This window comes from Oncorhynchus clarkii, chromosome 12 (genome assembly GCF_045791955.1).
Source record: "Oncorhynchus clarkii lewisi isolate Uvic-CL-2024 chromosome 12, UVic_Ocla_1.0, whole genome shotgun sequence".
In the NCBI taxonomy this organism is placed as follows: domain Eukaryota; kingdom Metazoa; phylum Chordata; class Actinopteri; order Salmoniformes; family Salmonidae; genus Oncorhynchus; species Oncorhynchus clarkii.
Genome location: NC_092158.1, coordinates 43449305 through 43467079, shown reverse-complemented (window position 1 = coordinate 43467079; position 17775 = coordinate 43449305). Strand labels below are relative to the sequence as shown.

Below are 17775 nucleotides of genomic sequence, written 5' to 3'. Positions count from 1 at the left end.
CTCCTTCTCCCACCCCATCCCCTCCTCTCGTCTCCTTTTCCCCCTCAGCCTTTGGAGAGAAGGAAATGGGTCCTCCATCCCCCCTGTGTTGGTTTGGGGAGGAAGCATCTTAATCTCGGCTCCAAATGGGAAATAAATTAGCTTCTTCACACTTAACTAGCTCTCATTTGCATTTTGTTGCCTGCACTGACTGTGGCTTGGGAGCTCTCCCCTGTCACTAATCCTCTGGGCGGAAGGAGACAGTGGTAGAGTGGAGACAGGGAGGGGGATGGTGAGGCTCTGATTGAACCTGCTCTACTTCCTTCTCTAGGATACTGCTTAGCTAGGATAAGGTTAAAGGGCAATTCTGGCTCTTTTCAACCTCATATGTGACTCGTGTCAGGTAACTATACGTATGTCGCGGGTCACTACATCACAGGAAAGCCATTTGAAAGTAAACTTTTTACTGGAACATGTGAACTTTCATGTGCCTTAATAACAAACTTGTATGCCATTTGTTAAGCAACAGAAAAAGTGAGCAACCTTCCCGCTAGCTATGATTGCCTGAGATAATGAGTGGGCTGGACATGCCGAGAGATCAGTACGGATTAGCACGCTTCTGTCTATTTGAGCTGGTCAGTATGTTTAGGTAATCCTGTCTAATGCATCTATTTTGAAAAAATATCACGTAGTAGAACTGCATAAGTGTTGCTCTCCACTTTCTGGAGGATCGAGTTTTGAAATAGACTGACAAGTTTCAGAAGAAAGTTATTTGTTTCTGGCCATTTTGAGCCTGTAATCGAACCCACAAATGCTGATGATCCAGATACTCAACTAGTCTAAAGGCCAGTTTGATTGCTTCTTTAATCAGAACAACAGTTGTCAGCTGTGCTAACTTAATTGCAAAAGGGTTTTCTAATGATCAATTAGCCTTTTAAAATTATAAACTTGGATTAGCTAACACAACGTGCCATTGGAACACAGGAGGGATGGTTGCTGATAATGGGCCTCTGTACGCCAATGTAGATATTCCATTAAAACATCTGCCGTTTGCAGCTACAAAAGTCATTTACAATATTAACTATGTATTTTCTTTCAAAAACAAGGACATTTCTAAGTGACACCAAACTTTTAAACGGCAATGTGTATGTATATATATATATATATATATATATATATATATATATATATGCAGTGCCTTGCGAAAGTATTCGGACCCCTTGAACTTTGCGACCTTTTGCCACATTTCAGGCTTCAAACATAAAGATATAAAACTGTATTTTTTTGTGAAGAATCAACAACAAGTGGGACACAATCATGAAGTGGAACGACATTTATTGGATATTTCAAACTTTTTTAACAAATCAAAAACTGAAAAATTGGGCGTGCAAAATTATTCAGCCCCCTTAAGTTAATACTTTGTAGCGCCACCTTTTGCTGCGATTACAGCTGTAAGTCGCTTGGGGTATGTCTCTATCAGTTTTGCACATCGAGAGACTGAAATGTTTTCCCATTCCTCCTTGCAAAACAGCTCGAGCTCAGTGAGGTTGGATGGAGAGCATTTGTGAACAGCAGTTTTCAGTTCTTTCCACAGATTCTCGATTGGATTCAGGTCTGGACTTTGACTTGGCCATTCTAACACCTGGATATGTTTATTTTTGAACCATTCCATTGTAGATTTTGCTTTATGTTTTGGATCATTGTCTTGTTGGAAGACAAATCTCCGTCCCAGTCTCAGGTCTTTTGCAGACTCCATCAGGTTTTCTTCCAGAATGGTCCTGTATTTGGCTCCAACCATCTTCCCATCAATTTTAACCATCTTCCCTGTCCCTGCTGAAGAAAAGCAGGTCAAACCATGATGCTGCCACCACCATGTTTGATAGTGGGGATGGTGTGTTCAGGCTGATGAGCTGTGTTGCTTTTACGCCAAACATAACGTTTTGCATTGTTGCCAAAAAGTTCAATTTTGGTTTCATCTGACCAGAGCACCTGCTTCCACATGTTTGGTGTGTCTCCCAGGTGGCTTGTGGCAAACTTTAAACGACACTTTTTATGGATATCTTTAAGAAATGGCTTTCTTCTTGCCACTCTTCCATAAAGGCCAGATTTGTGCAATATACATTTGTGCAAGGATTGTTGTCCTATGGACAGAGTCTCCCACCTCAGCTGTAGATCTCTGCAGTTCATCCAGAGTGATCATGGGCCTATTGGCTGCATCTCTGATCAGTCTTCTCCTTGTATGAGCTGAAAGTTTAGAGGGACGGCCAGGTCTTGGTAGATTTGCAGTGGTCTGATACTCCTTCCATTTCAATATTATCGCTTGCACAGTGCTCCTTGGGATGTTTAAAGCTTGGGAAATCTTTTTGTATCCAAATCCGGCTTTAAACTTCTTCACAACAGTATCTCGGACCTGCCTGGTGTGTTCCTTGTTCTTCATGATGCTCTCTGCGCTTTTAACGGACCTCTGAGACTATCATAGTGCAGGTGCATTTATACGGAGACTTGATTACACACAGGTGGATTGTATTTATCATCATTAGTCATTTAGGTCAACATTGGATCATTCCGAGATCCTCACTGAACTTCTGGAGAGAGTTTGCTGCACTGAAAGTAAAGGGGCTGAATAATTTTGCACGCCCAATTTTTCAGTTTTTGATTTGTTAAAAATGTTTGAAATATCCAATAAATGTCGTTCCACTTCATGATTGTGTCCCACTTGTTGTTGATTCTTCACAAAAAAATACAGTTTTATATATTTATGTTTGAAGCCTGAAATGTGGCAAAAGGTCGCAAAGTTCAAGGGCGCCGAATACTTTCTCAAGGCACTGTATATATATATATATATATATATATATATATATATATATATATATATATATATATATATATATACATATATATATATATATATATATATATATACAGTGGAGAGAACAAGTATTTGATACACTGTCGATTTTGCAGGTTTTCCTACTTACAAAGGATTACAGGTCTGTCATTTTTTATCATAGGTACACTTCAACTGTGAGAGACGGAATCTAAAACAAAAATCTAGTTGAAATGTAGTTGACAGCTATTGAACATCTACAAACCATCTACTTGGGACTACAGTGAAATCATTCCCTTTTCTGGGCAACACATGTAACAACCTTACAAATGGTGACAGGTTAAGGTTAGGTAGATATTCCATAACAATTCTGCCGTTTCCAGCTACAACAGTCATTTACAACATTAACAATATCTACACTTTATTTCTGATCAATTTGATGTTATTTTAATGGACAAAAAACATTTGCTTTTCTTTCAAAAACAAGGACATTTCTAAGTGACCCCAAACTTTTGAACGGTAGTGTATGTGAAAATGGGGCGTTTCTATGAACTGTGATTAAAAAGATAAGAGGAAAATGCCTTGGAAGCAGCTAAAAGGGATCCCTAATAAATACAAAAATCTTATAGAGTTTGAAAATCAATGTTTTTGAAATGTTTTAACTTAGGGTGATTTCATCGGGTATAATTATTTACTTTATATATTTTTTCTACAAAACTTAAAAAAGCAACATTTTCACACTGTTATTGTGTTGGAGATAATGACAATGAAGTTGAAAAGTGGTGGATTTGCCCTGTTGGTCTAAGGTTGACATTGAGGTAGGGTACACTGCTCCTAGATCTGCAGTTAGGTCTAGCATATACTTTAAACACTTACAACAATGTTTGTTAGGAAGTGCATATGACTTAAGACAAATAAAAAACTCTAGAATGTTTTCTGCAAGGAATTTTCAATTGATTATTTACATTATAATCCATTTCCTTAATTGACTGAAATAAAAACAGCTTTGACCCCAACCCTGAGCTGACTACTAGTGGTGTACTGACCTGTTGGCTCTCCTGGTACGATGGTGGAGGAACGCTCTGAGTGGCCATCATTGTTAGTGCTGGGGACACATGTTGCATCATGGGACAGATTCACATGGAGACCTGCAGGGGGACACAAACACACATAGTGCTAAGAGTACATTATCGCCTCACGAGTGGCGCAGTGGTCTAAGGCTGTACCACTAAAGATTCAGGGTTTGAGTCCAGACTCTGTCGCAGTCGGCCGCGACCGGGAAACCTATGGGGCGGCATACAATTGGCCCAGCGTCGTCCGGGTTAGGGGAGGGTTTGGCCGGCAGGGATGTCCTTGTCCCATCGCACACTAGTGACTCCTGTGGCGGGCCTGGCGCAGTGCACGCTGACACGGTCGCCAGGTGTACAGTGTTTCCTCCGACACATTGGTGCGGCTGGCATCTGGGTTCAGTGGGCACTGTGTTAAGAAGCAGTGTGGCTTGGTTGGGTTGTGTTTCGGAGGACAAGACGGCTCTTGACCTCATCGATGAGACAAGACTGTAACTACCAATTGGATACCATGAAATTGGGGTGAAAAAGGGGTAAAAAAAAGTCAATTAAATAAATGAGTACATTATGATTTAAACATCAGGTGTTGGTCTCCTGAGTGGCGCAGCGGTCTAAGGCACTCTGAGTGCAAGAGGTGTCACTACAGTCCCTGGTTTGAATCCAGGCTGTATCACATCCGGCTGTGATTGGGAGTCCCAAAGGGTGGCGCACAATTGGCCCAGTGTCGTCCGGGTTTGGCTGGGGTAGGCTGACATTGTAAATAAGAATTTGCTCTTAACTGACTTGCCTAGTTAAAAAAATATATATATATATAAGACGTGTCTACTTGCTGGTCCAGGGTCAGGCCCTGTATTCATAAAGCATCTCAGAGTAGGAGAGCTACAGTTATGCTTTGTAGACCATGATGAATAAGACTACATTGACAGGGGGGGACATGATCCTAGATCAACACTCCTACTCTGGGAAGTGTTATGAACACCCAGGTATTTACCTAATCAGCTTTAGTGGGTGGTTTATCCGTGCCACTTTCACTTTTACCATGCTTGGTGCGTTTCTATGTACACTGATCAAAAGTATAAATACAACATGCAACAATTTCAAAGATTTTACTGAGGTACAGTTCATGTAAGGAAATCAGTCAATTGAAATAAATATATTAGGCCCTAATCTATGGATTTCACATGACTGGGAATACAGATATGCATCTGTTGATCACAGATACTTTAAAAATCAATCAAATCAAATGGTATTAGTCACAGGTGCCAAATACAACAATACCTTACAGTGAAATACTTAATTACAAGCCTCTAACCAACAATGTAGTTAAAAAAATATGAAAAAGAATAAGAAATAAAAGGAACAAGTAATTAAAGAGCAGCAGTAAAGTCAATGTGCGGGAGCACCGGTTAGTTAAGGTAATTGAGGTAATGTGTACATGTAGGTAAAGTTATTAAAGTGACTATGCATAGATAATAACAGAGAGAAGCAGCAGCGTAAAAGAGGGGGTGGGGTGGGGGGCGGGCAATGCAAATAGTCTGGGTAGCCATTTGATTAGATGTTCTGGAGTCTTGTGGCTTGGGGGTAGAAGCTGTTTAGAAGCCTCTTGGGCCTAGACTGGCACTCCGGTACTACTTGCCGTGCGGTAGCAGAGAGAACAGTCTATGACTTGGGTGGCTGGAGTCCTTGACAATTTTTAGGGCCTTCCTTTGACACCACCTGGTATAGAGGTCCTGGATGGCAGGAAGCTTGGCCCCAGTGATGTACTGGGCCGTTCACGCTACCCTCTGTAGTGCTTTGTGTTCAGATGCCGAGCAGTTGCCATACCAGGCAGTGATGCAACCATGCTCTCAATGGTGCAGCTGTAGAACCTTTTGAGGATCTGAGGACCTACGGCAAATCTATTCAGTCTCCTGAGGGGGAATAGGTTTTGTCGTGCCCTCTTCACGACTGTCTTGGTGTGGTTGGACCATGTTAGTTTGTTTGTGATGTGGACACCAAGGAACCCCGTAGATGAGAATGGAGGTGTGCTCGATCATCCTTTTCCTGTAGTCCACATCATCTCCTTTGTCTTGATCAGGTTGAGGGAGAGTGCGTGGATCAGAAAACCAGTATCTGGTGTGACAACCATTTGCCTTGTGCAGCGTGACACATCTCTTTTGCATACAGTTGATCCAGAAAATGATTAACTTGCTGTACAGTATGTAATATGCATCTTGTGTTGAGAATGAGTGCGCAGCAGTTGTCTGGTCTATGACTGCACCAGACAATCGCCAGGTGCTGCTATGATTTCTCTCTCTCTCTCTCTCTCTCTCTCTCTCTCTCTCTCTCTCTCTCTCTCTCTCTCTCTCTCTCTCTCTCTCTTTCTCTCTCTCTCTTTCTCTCTCTCTCACTCTCTCTCTCTCTCTCTCTCTCTCTCTCTCTCTCTCTCTCTCTCTCTCTCTCTCTCTCTCTCTCGTAAAATGCTAAACTACATAGCACCTCACAAAGTGAAAAAGCAATGCAAAAATGGACCTGCAATATTACAGAACAGGTGACATTATAATAACACTTAACAAGATAACACACAATAAGGGATCAGTGCCCTTGTTTTCCTCATGTAGTGGATGGTAGGTTGTAGTTATGAAACTAAGCCAACCAGTGTCCAATTAAAGCTCCAGTCGGTGGACTAATTGCTATTGTCCAGAACTGGGGAAGTCCCGCAGGGTTGTGTACTGTACCTGATGGAGTTATAGGGTCTCTGGAGTTAACACACACACATGCGAGAAAACACATACACGTGTACACACACACACACACACACACACACACACACACACACACACACACACACACACACACACACACACACACACACACACACACACACACACACCACACACACAGACATGATTCCCATGTAAGGCACAACATCAACAGCATGAAGGGCCCTTTGGATGGTAGGGTATGAATCACATTAATTGCTGGTGTGGTTACAGGAAGATTGGGAGCGGTACTGTGGAATAGATGATACAGTATTTGTCATGCTTACTAAGAAGTCTGAACTTGGCAGGTATAATTGTTAACAGCCAGAGAGGTCTAGGAGTTAAATCAGATTGAGATTGTGAGTCATACCAAAACACGGCTCGACACAGGGAGTCGCATTGGACTGAACCATTTCAACTCTATTATACAGGCAGAAAGGGCACAAACAGGGCACAAATACCCATGCTTCCATGCAAATAACTGAGACAGTGTAAAATGTACTTTAAAAAACAGCCATACAGATGTAGGAACTCAATTTGAGCCAGTTAGGAACATAATCTTGCAGCAGCAGGCAATGTGAATTATTATGTGGATTATAATTATGCCTAATGGACATTTTTGTAGGGGTTGATACATGTGTCCTAAGGGGAAATCAAATAAATTACAAACTTCAGAAGCATTTATAAACCTCAAATACACTACAAGTTTAATATGTCCTGCATTACAGGAAAGATCTTCTGCAACAGGGTGGTCAAATTAAGATCTTACATCTGTATATTATACGCAGTCACCATTTCCATAAAGAATTCCCCTGCTCTACTCTGAATAGAAACAGTGTCTTTGAGTTTGAGGGGACACAAGTGCACAAGACAGCACAAGGACCCAAGAAGTCAGACAAGAGAGGAAGTGGTGCGGACGGCTTCTCATCTCTCCCCCAGACACAGACAAGGAGACACAGATGACGGGCGCGCTCCACCAGTGAGCTCATCCCATCCTATCCTAGGACCCGGCCTGGCACCAACGTGTGTGGAAAAGTGCCCCGGGAGGCTCTAAAACACAACCACCCGTCAACTCAGCCAGCCCCCCAAATAACTCAACACAACATCTTGCTAATGATATTATTAACCCTCTATCGACACCTATGTCCTCCAAATGGTTCGCAGCTCACCTCACATCTTCTAAGGTATTTTTGTACAACCACCCCCAGAATGGATCCTGGCTCTGAAATTGCACATTTTAGTTAATCTGATGAGCTCTGGTCCAAATCATACAAATTGAGGATGATGGGTGTGTGTGAGTGTGATTTGTATACCGATTTCTCTTCCTGGCTTGTGTTCTCGTTCCAAGTGGTATCGCCTAAAAGATATGTCCCCATTTATTGGTCCTCATTTTAATTGCAAATGCAGGGTTGGTAATTAAATGGAAAATTACACAGTAGGAATATAATCTTGCAGCAGCAGGAAATGTGAATTATTATGTGGATTATAATGAGGGTAGCCTAGTGGTTAGAGCGTTGGGCCAGTAACCGAAAGATTGCTGGATCGAATCCCTAAACTGTTCTGCCCCTGAACAAGGCAGTTAACCCACTGTTTCCCGGTAGGCCGTCATTGTAAAATAAGAATTTGTTCTTAACTGACTTGCCTAGTTAAATAAAGGTTGTATAAAATATATATATTAAAAGATAAAGCAATTCCAATTATTGCACAGTATTTTAAGTGATCAATCAATCTCCCATTCCTCAAGGAATGCAGTAGGCTACCTAACACAACCACATTACATGCACCCGTAAATACACACACACACACACTCTGGGGGACAACCAAGTGGTCAATTAACAGGACCTGTATTTTTATCAAGTCAAATATAACACCCAAATGGACAACAAAACATTCCTTGTAGAATGGTAGGGACACATTTTCCCCTTTCCCAAAGCACCACTGGTCAGTACCAGTAAGTAATACCACTTTAAGACTCTCGCTGGACCAACTATGAGGAATATGGCTACACCATAAACCACAAAGTACGTGCCAGTTGTTTGAGGACCCAATGTAGGAAAGGTTATGTGTTTAACAAAGAGCACACCACAAATATTTCCATTCTAAAGCATACAATTGGCCTACATCATATTGACACAAAGCCTGTCAGTGGCCTAACCACAGTTTGACACCATTACCCTTGGTATTGATAGAAAATCCATATCCGGTCACATTTGATGTGATTAAGTCCAAAACCATCCACACTTGACTTAATCACATCACATCTTACTGTATACCATCCACACCTTCTCCAATCCAACCCTTTCAGATCCGTGATTACTTAAAGGAAGGTAGGAAGGAACGAAAGAAGAATGCATTTCTGAGGTATTGGAACAGGGCCCATGTCTAACTATGTGGCAGGAACGTTAAGTTCGATCGATGAGCCTTAACAGGAGGCCTCCTGCTCCTTGAGAGCCCTGGCTGAGGAAAGGTGAAAGAGGTCATCGATAATTCTTGACATGACCTCGGACAACAATCGTTAGCTCCTGGGTCCAGGCTATTGATGAGGCTGGCTGGGGAGGGGGAAAGCACTACAGTGTCAAAGCTGCTCATGTAGCTGGCTGGCTCTGAATTTCTCGGTTTCTGCAAACAGAAAATATTGTCACTCTCTCTCTTTCTCGTTTTCTCTAACACTTGCGCTCAAACACGTACACACACCACCACACACACATTCCTGTTCCTCTTTTGATAAGACTGAGTCAGATTTCTACCAACTATCAGCCGCGGTATTTAAACAATTAACTCCCCCACCAAAAACAAACAGCTAAATAAGAAGTGTTGGTAAGAAATTAGCCACAATCTTTGAAGTGCAAAGACCTCTCCAGTGACATGTCTGACACACAGCGATTGGGCACTCGTGAACACAGCTCTGCTAGGTTTCCCAGCAAACAGAAAACAGGTGATGCCTGCAGTCAAGGGAATGTGGTCAGATGAGTGTTTACAGCACACACACTTCATCCGAATACTCTCACGAGTGGCTTTACACAAAAGTCGGGTAAGGAAACCATGTGTTTGAGGATGTTGCACGATCCTTTCTAAGCACACACATACTAACAAACTATCAACAGCATAACACAGGTTGACTTCAAGATCGATGCCACACATGCTGCACAATGCCTGACTTAGAGACTGAACCCCGTTGGTTTTCTCAGTGTCCGATGTTAATTAAGAACATGTCTAAATGTGGCAGTTTACTATTGATTTTGTAGTTTTGATTTCAATTGCGCATTGAGGATCATGAAGGAGAAAACCACTGAGAGACTACAACCACAACATTCGCACGTAGTCCAAATATCATGCATCTTAATGTCCAAAGTCATAGCAATAACACAGATGAATATGGGTATCCAATTACTGCTCATTCTTAAAGGTAGATTTGCAATGCAAAAGGTAAGAGGAGAGGAGGCCTTGGTGGGTATTCAACATGTGAGAGAGAAAGGCTTGGCAGGAGGTAATGAGGTTGGGGAAGGGGGCACCACACACACTTTTGCACACACACACACACGCTCACACACTTACAAAATCGTACACATACACATGCACAGAAACATATAAGTGGGCACCACACACACATACGCCACACCGTACAGCCCGAGGCGGGTGGGCCTAACAGCGGCCCTCCGGCCTCATAGCCCCCGGGCTAGGAAGAGGCTCACATCACGGGGCCTAGCCTTCTTCAACCTCTCCTCCTTAGCATTCATCCTATTACCATTCGAAAGACACACACACACACACACACATCGACATTCACACACACGCACACACTCATACACACACACACAAAATGTGGGGGTAATACCTAAGAAGCCCAATGTGGATGGTTTTGATGCTGTCGCTCGGTGAAGAACGATCATAGACATTGTTATAGACATAAGTTCAGCAGAGGTCACTGCACAGATACTGCTGAGGGAGAGACTTCGTTGCAGATTGATTTGTTTTGTCTTCACCCCCGATGGTGAAATTGTATTGATGAATCCAGCAAAGAACCGTAGAAGTTAATTAACTCATGTCTGACAAGTTTGCATAGTGCAATAATGTCCATTGAATTTTGGGTAACACTATCTATGAACCACCTGTTTATAATGCCACATAGTGCAATATAAGGCTTCTTATAAGCATTCATAATAGCTCACAGCTCATTTTAACACTTTTTATGAATGCATTAAGGCTATAGATTCATTCATGCATCAAACAAAAAGCATCATGCATTATAAAGACGAATAGGTCCTTATAAGACCCTATATGAATGTATGAGTGCATATAATGCAGTTATAAGTCAAAATGACCTTGAATGATAAATGCTACTTCCTAGTGACATAGTTTTTTAGTAGATTTTGTGATAATGTCCTTCATACATTTAAATGTGCCACATAAACATAAAAAACACCCTACCATTTCCCAGGAGTATTTTCCGTCCATATACAACAGCATCAGTCTCCCAATCTGACTCCAATTCTTGTTTTCTTTGTATTTATGCAAATGATTGTTTGGATATTACAGATTCAGATGTGATTGCATTCTGTCCTGCTTTTTAAAATTAGATTAAAGATTCGACTATGGATGTTGATGAGACTACTACAGTGTGGTGAAATTTGTGTAATTCCCTAAAGGCAAATGGTTCGCATGCAAATAACCTTATTAGCATATCTAAAAGCTCTTATTATAATTAGGTTGTTTTTTTCTAAATAGGGTACACATTACCCTGGGATGAAAAGGAGAGGAATATACATGTTTCACACAAAATTGCAAAACCTAAAAACTGGATCAAATCTGGATAAAGTGCAGACGCGTTCAACAGGGTAAATAATTCACGAACGTTAGCTAACATTCATTTATTAGATTTATATAGCACCTTTCCACCTACAGTAGGTGCTCAAAGTGCTTTACATAGTCTGAGGTGAAACACTCACCTCTTCCAACACCAATATGTAGCACTCACTTGGGTGATGCACGACAGCCATTTTTTGTGCCAAAAAGCTCACCACACACCAGCTATCATGGTGGAGAGGTCAGGAGTTATATATGCTTATTAAGAATGAGAGGGTGATTAGGTGGCCATGATGGAATGGGGCCAGGTGTGAAATTTAGCAATGACACCGGGGTTAACACCCATACTCTTACGATAAGTGCCATGGGATTTTTTTATGACCACAGAGAGTCAGGACACCCATTTAACATCCCAACTGAAAGAAGGCACCCTACGCAGGGCAATTTCCCCTTCACTGCCCTGAGGCATTGGGATCTCCTTAGACCAGAGGAATGAGTTCCCCCTACTGGCAAGAACACGTCTGCCATGATGACCCTCAACACTGGGGCCCCTCAGGGGTGTGTACTTAGTCACCTCCTGTACTCCCTGTTCACCCACGACTACGTGGCCAAACCCGACTCCAACACCATCATTAAGTTTGCTGACAACACAACAGTGGTCACCGACAACGTTGAGACAGTGTGGTGCCAGGACAACAACCTCTCCCTCAATGTGAGCAAGACAAAGGAGGTGATCGTGGACTACAGGAAAAGGCTGGTCGAACAAGCCCCCATTAACATCGACGGGACTGTAGTGGAGCGGGTCAAGACTTTCAAGTTCCTTGGTGTCCACATCACCAACGAACTATCATGGTCTAAACACACCAAGACAGTCGTGAAGAGGGCATGACAAAACCTATTCCCCCTCAGGAGACTGAATAGATTTGCCATAGGTCCCCAGATCCTCAAAAAAGTTCAACAGCTGCATCATCGAGAGAATCCTGACCGGTTGCATCACCGCCTGGTATGGCAACTGCTCAGCATCTGACCGAAAAACGCTACAGATGGTAGTGGGACGGCCCAGTACATCACTGGGGCCAAGCTTCCTGTCATCTAGGATCTATATACTAGGCAGTGTCAGAGGAAAGCCCAAAAAATACGGTTTTCTCTGCTAGCGCACGGCCAGCGTTACAGGAGCTCCAAGTCTAGGACCAAAAGGCTCCTTAACAGCTTCTACCCCCAAGCCATAAGACTGCTGAACAATTAATCAAATGGCCACCGGACTATTTACATTGACCCCCCCCCCCCCATTTATTTGTTTTGTACACTGCTGCTACTTGCTGTTTATTATCTATGCATTGCCACTTCACCCCTACCTACATGTACAGATAACATTGACTAACCTGTACCACCGCACATTGACTCGGTACCGGTACAGGGGTACCGGTATTTTATTATTTTTAACTTTAGTTTATTTTGGTAAATATTTTCTGAAGTCTTTCTTGAACTGCACTGTTGGTTAACCTCTTGAGTGTAGGGGGCAGTATTTTGATGTTTGGATGAAAAACGTACCCAAATGAAACTGCCTATTTCTCAGGCCCAGAATCTAGAATATGCATATAATTGTCAGATTAGGATATAAAACACTCTAAAGTTTCCAAAAACTGTCAAAATATTGTCTGTGAGTATAACAGAACTGATATTGCAGGCGAAAACCTGAGGAAAATCCAACCAGGAAGTGCTGTTTTTCCTGAAACCTCTCTGATCCATTGCATGCCTTCCCTCCATTTAAAGGGATATCAACCAGTTTCCTTTCTCTATGGCTTCCACATGGTGTGAACAGTCTTTAGACATAGTTTCAGGCTTTTATTCTGAAAAATGAGCGAGAAGGATCACATCGCGTCAGTGGATGGCTGGGTGCCAGCAGAGTTTTGCATGCGCAACAGCTTGGAGCAGACATTTTCTCTCTCTCTCCTATTGAACAAGCTACGGTCCGGTTGAAATATTATCCATTATTCATTGTAAAAACAACCTGAGGATTGATTATAAAAAACGTTTGACATGTTTCTACAAACTTTACGGATACTATTTGGAATTTTCGTCTGCCCCGTCGTGACCGCTCGAGCATGTGGATTTCTGAACAAAACGCGCCAACCAAATGGAGGTATTTTGGATATAAAACAAATCTTTATGGAACAAAAGGAACATTTATTGTGTAACTGGGAGTCTCGTGAGTGCAAACATCCGAAGATCATCAAAGGTAAGCGATTAATTTTATTGCTTTTCTGACTTTCGTTACCAACCTACTTTGCTGCTAGCTGTTTGTGATGTTTTGTCTGCTGAGAGAGCTTTTTTGAAATCTGACACGCCAGGTGGATTAACAACAAGCTAAGCTGTGTTTTGATATATTGCACTTGTGATTTAATGAAAATGTAATATTTTTAGTAGTTTAATTTGAATTTGGCGCTCTGCAATGTTGACGAAAATGATCCCGCTAAAAGGGATGGGTGCGCCAAGAAGGGCTTATAAGTAAGCATTTCATGGTAAGGTCTACAAGTGTTGTATTCGGAACATGTGAAGCATGTTTTATTTGAACACCACTTCCAGCAGGATCTGGTCTCCCATCCAGGATCGACTCTGCTTAACTACAGACAAGCCAGCAGTAGGTTGCAGGGTTAACCTAAAAAGGTTTGCCACTGTTATTTGACAGATACAGTAGATCAAAGGTCTATTTGTTTCTTCAGTGGCAAAGCTTATTGGGAAAATATAATATAATATTGGAATATCTAGCAGGTGAACTATGGCATAAGAATAATTTAATTCCAGAGCTCTGTTGATGACACCAATCAAAATAGGCAGATTATTTCAGAGTAGATTGCCATTTTCAATCAAACTTCCTGTGCACCGAAAGACATTCATGCATTAGCCAGCCTAATAAAGACCATCTAAATTGTGTTCTTTGTGTATTGACATTATTTTCCAGGTGAATCCTTTCTGTTTTGAAACATTTAGGCATGTTTTTTCCTCTCTCCCTTCCTCCCTTATAGACTTTCATATCCAGTCAAACAGCACTTTGAGGGACTTCCATTTGGAGATCTTCAGTGCATCCTCCTACACACCACATAGCTTTCATTCTGTGAGTTGTGCTAAGCCGGCTCTGAATGTACCAGCATCTTGATGTTATTAGCCCGATGCAGGGCCGAGCAGGCAGCGTGTCCCGCAGTTGACACACAGCAGTCGCATTTCCTCCCTAAGCTGATAAATATCGGAATATTTAAGGCTGAAAATTCTGCCTGAAATTGGAACTCCTGAGCTCGGCGAGAGGAGCGTAATCTTCAAAAGTTTGCTGTCTTCAAATAATTTCCGTGGCCCTCTCTCTCTTCTTCTTCTACTCTCATGTTCACAGGCGATACGCCGGTTGTAACATTGTGTGGCTTATCTGCTATTGCATCTGCAAGGCCATTTTAAAATGGATACCTCCTTATCGGTGGACGTGTGAGTGAGCGAGGCCACAACTTTAGGTGGTGGTGGTTGTGGTACATGACAAATACTGTAACTGAGTGACATGGATGGTGTAATACACGTGGGCCCTACCTCACAAGCCTATCCTGCTGTTCAAGCTTTATAATTGAATAAAAAAAATATCCATCATATACATTTTTAAAATTGAATGTGATTCAACCAGTGGCGGTCGGTGTCATTTTTTAATTTTTTTAATAATATGGACCTTATTTCTATTACATCATATTGGATGACTGTCATTCATATTCCATTCACCCAGCTCAATTTAACATCCATAGGTTCAGCCTACTAGATGATACTCAAATTTTCCCTTTACCCATCATGAGGTTGCTACAATCTAGCCTACAAATAAAAGTTTACAACGTAGGTGCACAGGTCAAGAGAAATTAAAGTAATTAAGGTGACAGACAGTGACACATTCAATACCGCCTTGTACACTCTTGCCTGAATCTAGATGATCTAGGGTGTAATCATTAGTCCAACAGTTGCAAACAAGTTTCCATTGGACAAATTCAGGTATGTGCATCCCCGTTTCGTTTTGTTTGCTTCTGTTAAGAAAAGTTTTTCAACAGAATCAAAACACTCCTGATCACACGCAAACACACAAAAAAACTTTCCAAGCCAAACTTTCATACCATAACCACTAACCACAGCCTACATCATTGTCACCATATTAAGGTCAGAGTCAACATATAGTAGCTACTAGAACTAACGCGCTAGTAAACCCAATACAATCATGCAGTACAGTATACAGCAAGCAGTTTAACAGTTACACCGGCGGGCCTCGGTGGCAATAAATTAATAAAGTCAAAAGCTTACCTTGACATAGCATCCCTCTCTGTTTTAACTGGGTATATGAGTAGGCTAAACTAGTTAGCTAAGTAAGTGAAAGTGAAAGTAAAAGATTCATATGCTACAAAATATAGTTAGCTCTCTCTTCAATTTTTTTTTGTCAACTACTCTCCACATGTTATGCACTGCAGTGCTAGCTGTAGCTTATGCTTTCAGTACAAGATTAATTCTCTGACCTTTTGATTGGGTGGACAACGTGTCAGTTCAAGCTGCAAGAGCTCTGATAGTTTGGAGGAAGTCCTCTGGAAGTTGTCATAACTACTGTGTAAGTTTATGGAAGGGGTCTCCTAGGTTTTTTTATGTTTCACTTTTTTATTCACGATAAAAATTGCTATTTTCCCAACACCTAGGCTTATCCACTGGCTTAAAAAAATCTGTCTGGATCTTAAGCACTTACAAATTCATAACATATTGTACAGTATGAATTGGAATTTGTAACATATCATAAAATATATTTTTTTGCAATAACATATTGTACAAAATGGATGATGTAGTACATAATTGTGCACAATTTTCTGGGACCTGTTTTGCCTTGAGCAGTACTTTCAAAACTCCTGGCGGAAATAATACAAAATCTCTGGAGCATTACTTTAAGGGGAGTGTCACTGCCATTGAAAGAAGAGGACCAAGGCGCAGCGTGGTGAGCGTACATTCTCTTTTTATTAGAAAAAGACGACGAACAAAACAATAAACACTACCAACCAAACCGTGACGCTAAAGGCTATGTGCCATAAACAAAGTCAACTTCCCACCCAGAAAGGAGGGAAAAGGGCTACCTAAGTATGGTTCCCAATCAGAGACAACGATAGACGGCTGTCCCTGATTGAGAACCATACCCGGCCAAAACATAGAAACACAAAATCATAGAAAACAAAACATAGAATGCCCACCCCAAATCACACCCAGACCAAACCAAATAGAGACATTAAAAGGCTCTCTGACAGGGAGCATGACTCTGTGTCCTGTGCCCTTAGTTCAACTTCAAACACCTTTAGACAACAGCTTTTAGAGTGAATATTAGGTATATAACACCTAACATTGACACCGAGGGTAAATCAAGAGTTTGCAAGGTTGACATGAGTTAAATGAACGGCCAGTGCCATGCCATGCCATGCCCTGCTTGGTGCCACATTGTGTAGAGGCACATTGTGTAGAGGTATTGGCAGGCATGTGGCAGTGGAGGGGAAGATTAAGAGCACCTAGTCATCTGCATGCAGAGGATTCCAGCTCTCTATCCTCCTTCCATCCATCCCCCTACAAAGGACAAGCGAAGGGGAATATTTGAGGAGAGCGGCGGGGGGCTAATGAGTGGGGGGATTATCAGGTGTGTGGGGGGATGTAGAGGAGGTAGAATGGTTGGGATGCGCAGCTTTGATCGTCAGCAGATTCCAGGTGGAGAGGGTTTGAGGCCCCCTCGTCAGGGTCTGGATGAGCCGCCGAGGGGGGTCAGACTATTATAGCAGGTGTAGGAACCAGGGCAAGGTGGATGACATGTGTAGAGGCGGTAGGGAGAAAGACCTTCACCCCATAAGGGTGTTCGTAGGCAATGTGTGGTTGGACCCATGAGGAAACCGAAGGGTAACCAATGCTTGGTTGAGCTTAATGAGAGGTTGGTCCACAAAGTCTTAAAACTGTCTGAAAGATAGCTAGGCTACTGAATAGGCTAGCTAATTGAGATCCAGTTCATGCATGCTCCCTTCAAAATGATTGAAAAGTTAATAACTATTAACCCCATATACAGTTTCATTCCCTGCAACAATGAACCACTCCCCTCATTTTCTCTCTTAATCCAGATGTATTTCTCCTGTAAAATGGAAATCTGATAACTGTCCCCAAGTATTCCCAAGGGCCTGGTAATTACGATATCGCTTGCTGATACAAACAAAAAAACACACAATTCAAATGATCACAGTGGGTATGCCATAAAGTTGAAGAAAGAAAAACAGTTGGAGAGCATGGAGAGCCGTCTAGAACACAAACCAGGCAATGGGGAAGAAAGAGACAA

General features: G+C 42.0%; 1 protein-coding gene across 1 annotated transcript in view; it reads right to left on the bottom strand.

Moving 5' to 3' along the window:
• The window catches only part of LOC139422469 (uncharacterized), a 71424-nt gene that overhangs the window by 41209 nt on the left and 12440 nt on the right, over window positions 1–17775 (bottom strand). Inside the window, exon 2 of the mRNA XM_071173637.1 lies at window positions 3853–3954. Coding sequence (XP_071029738.1) covers window positions 3853–3933 — 81 coding nt within the window. The 5' untranslated portion in view covers window positions 3934–3954. The remainder of the gene's footprint in view (window positions 1–3852; window positions 3955–17775) is intronic.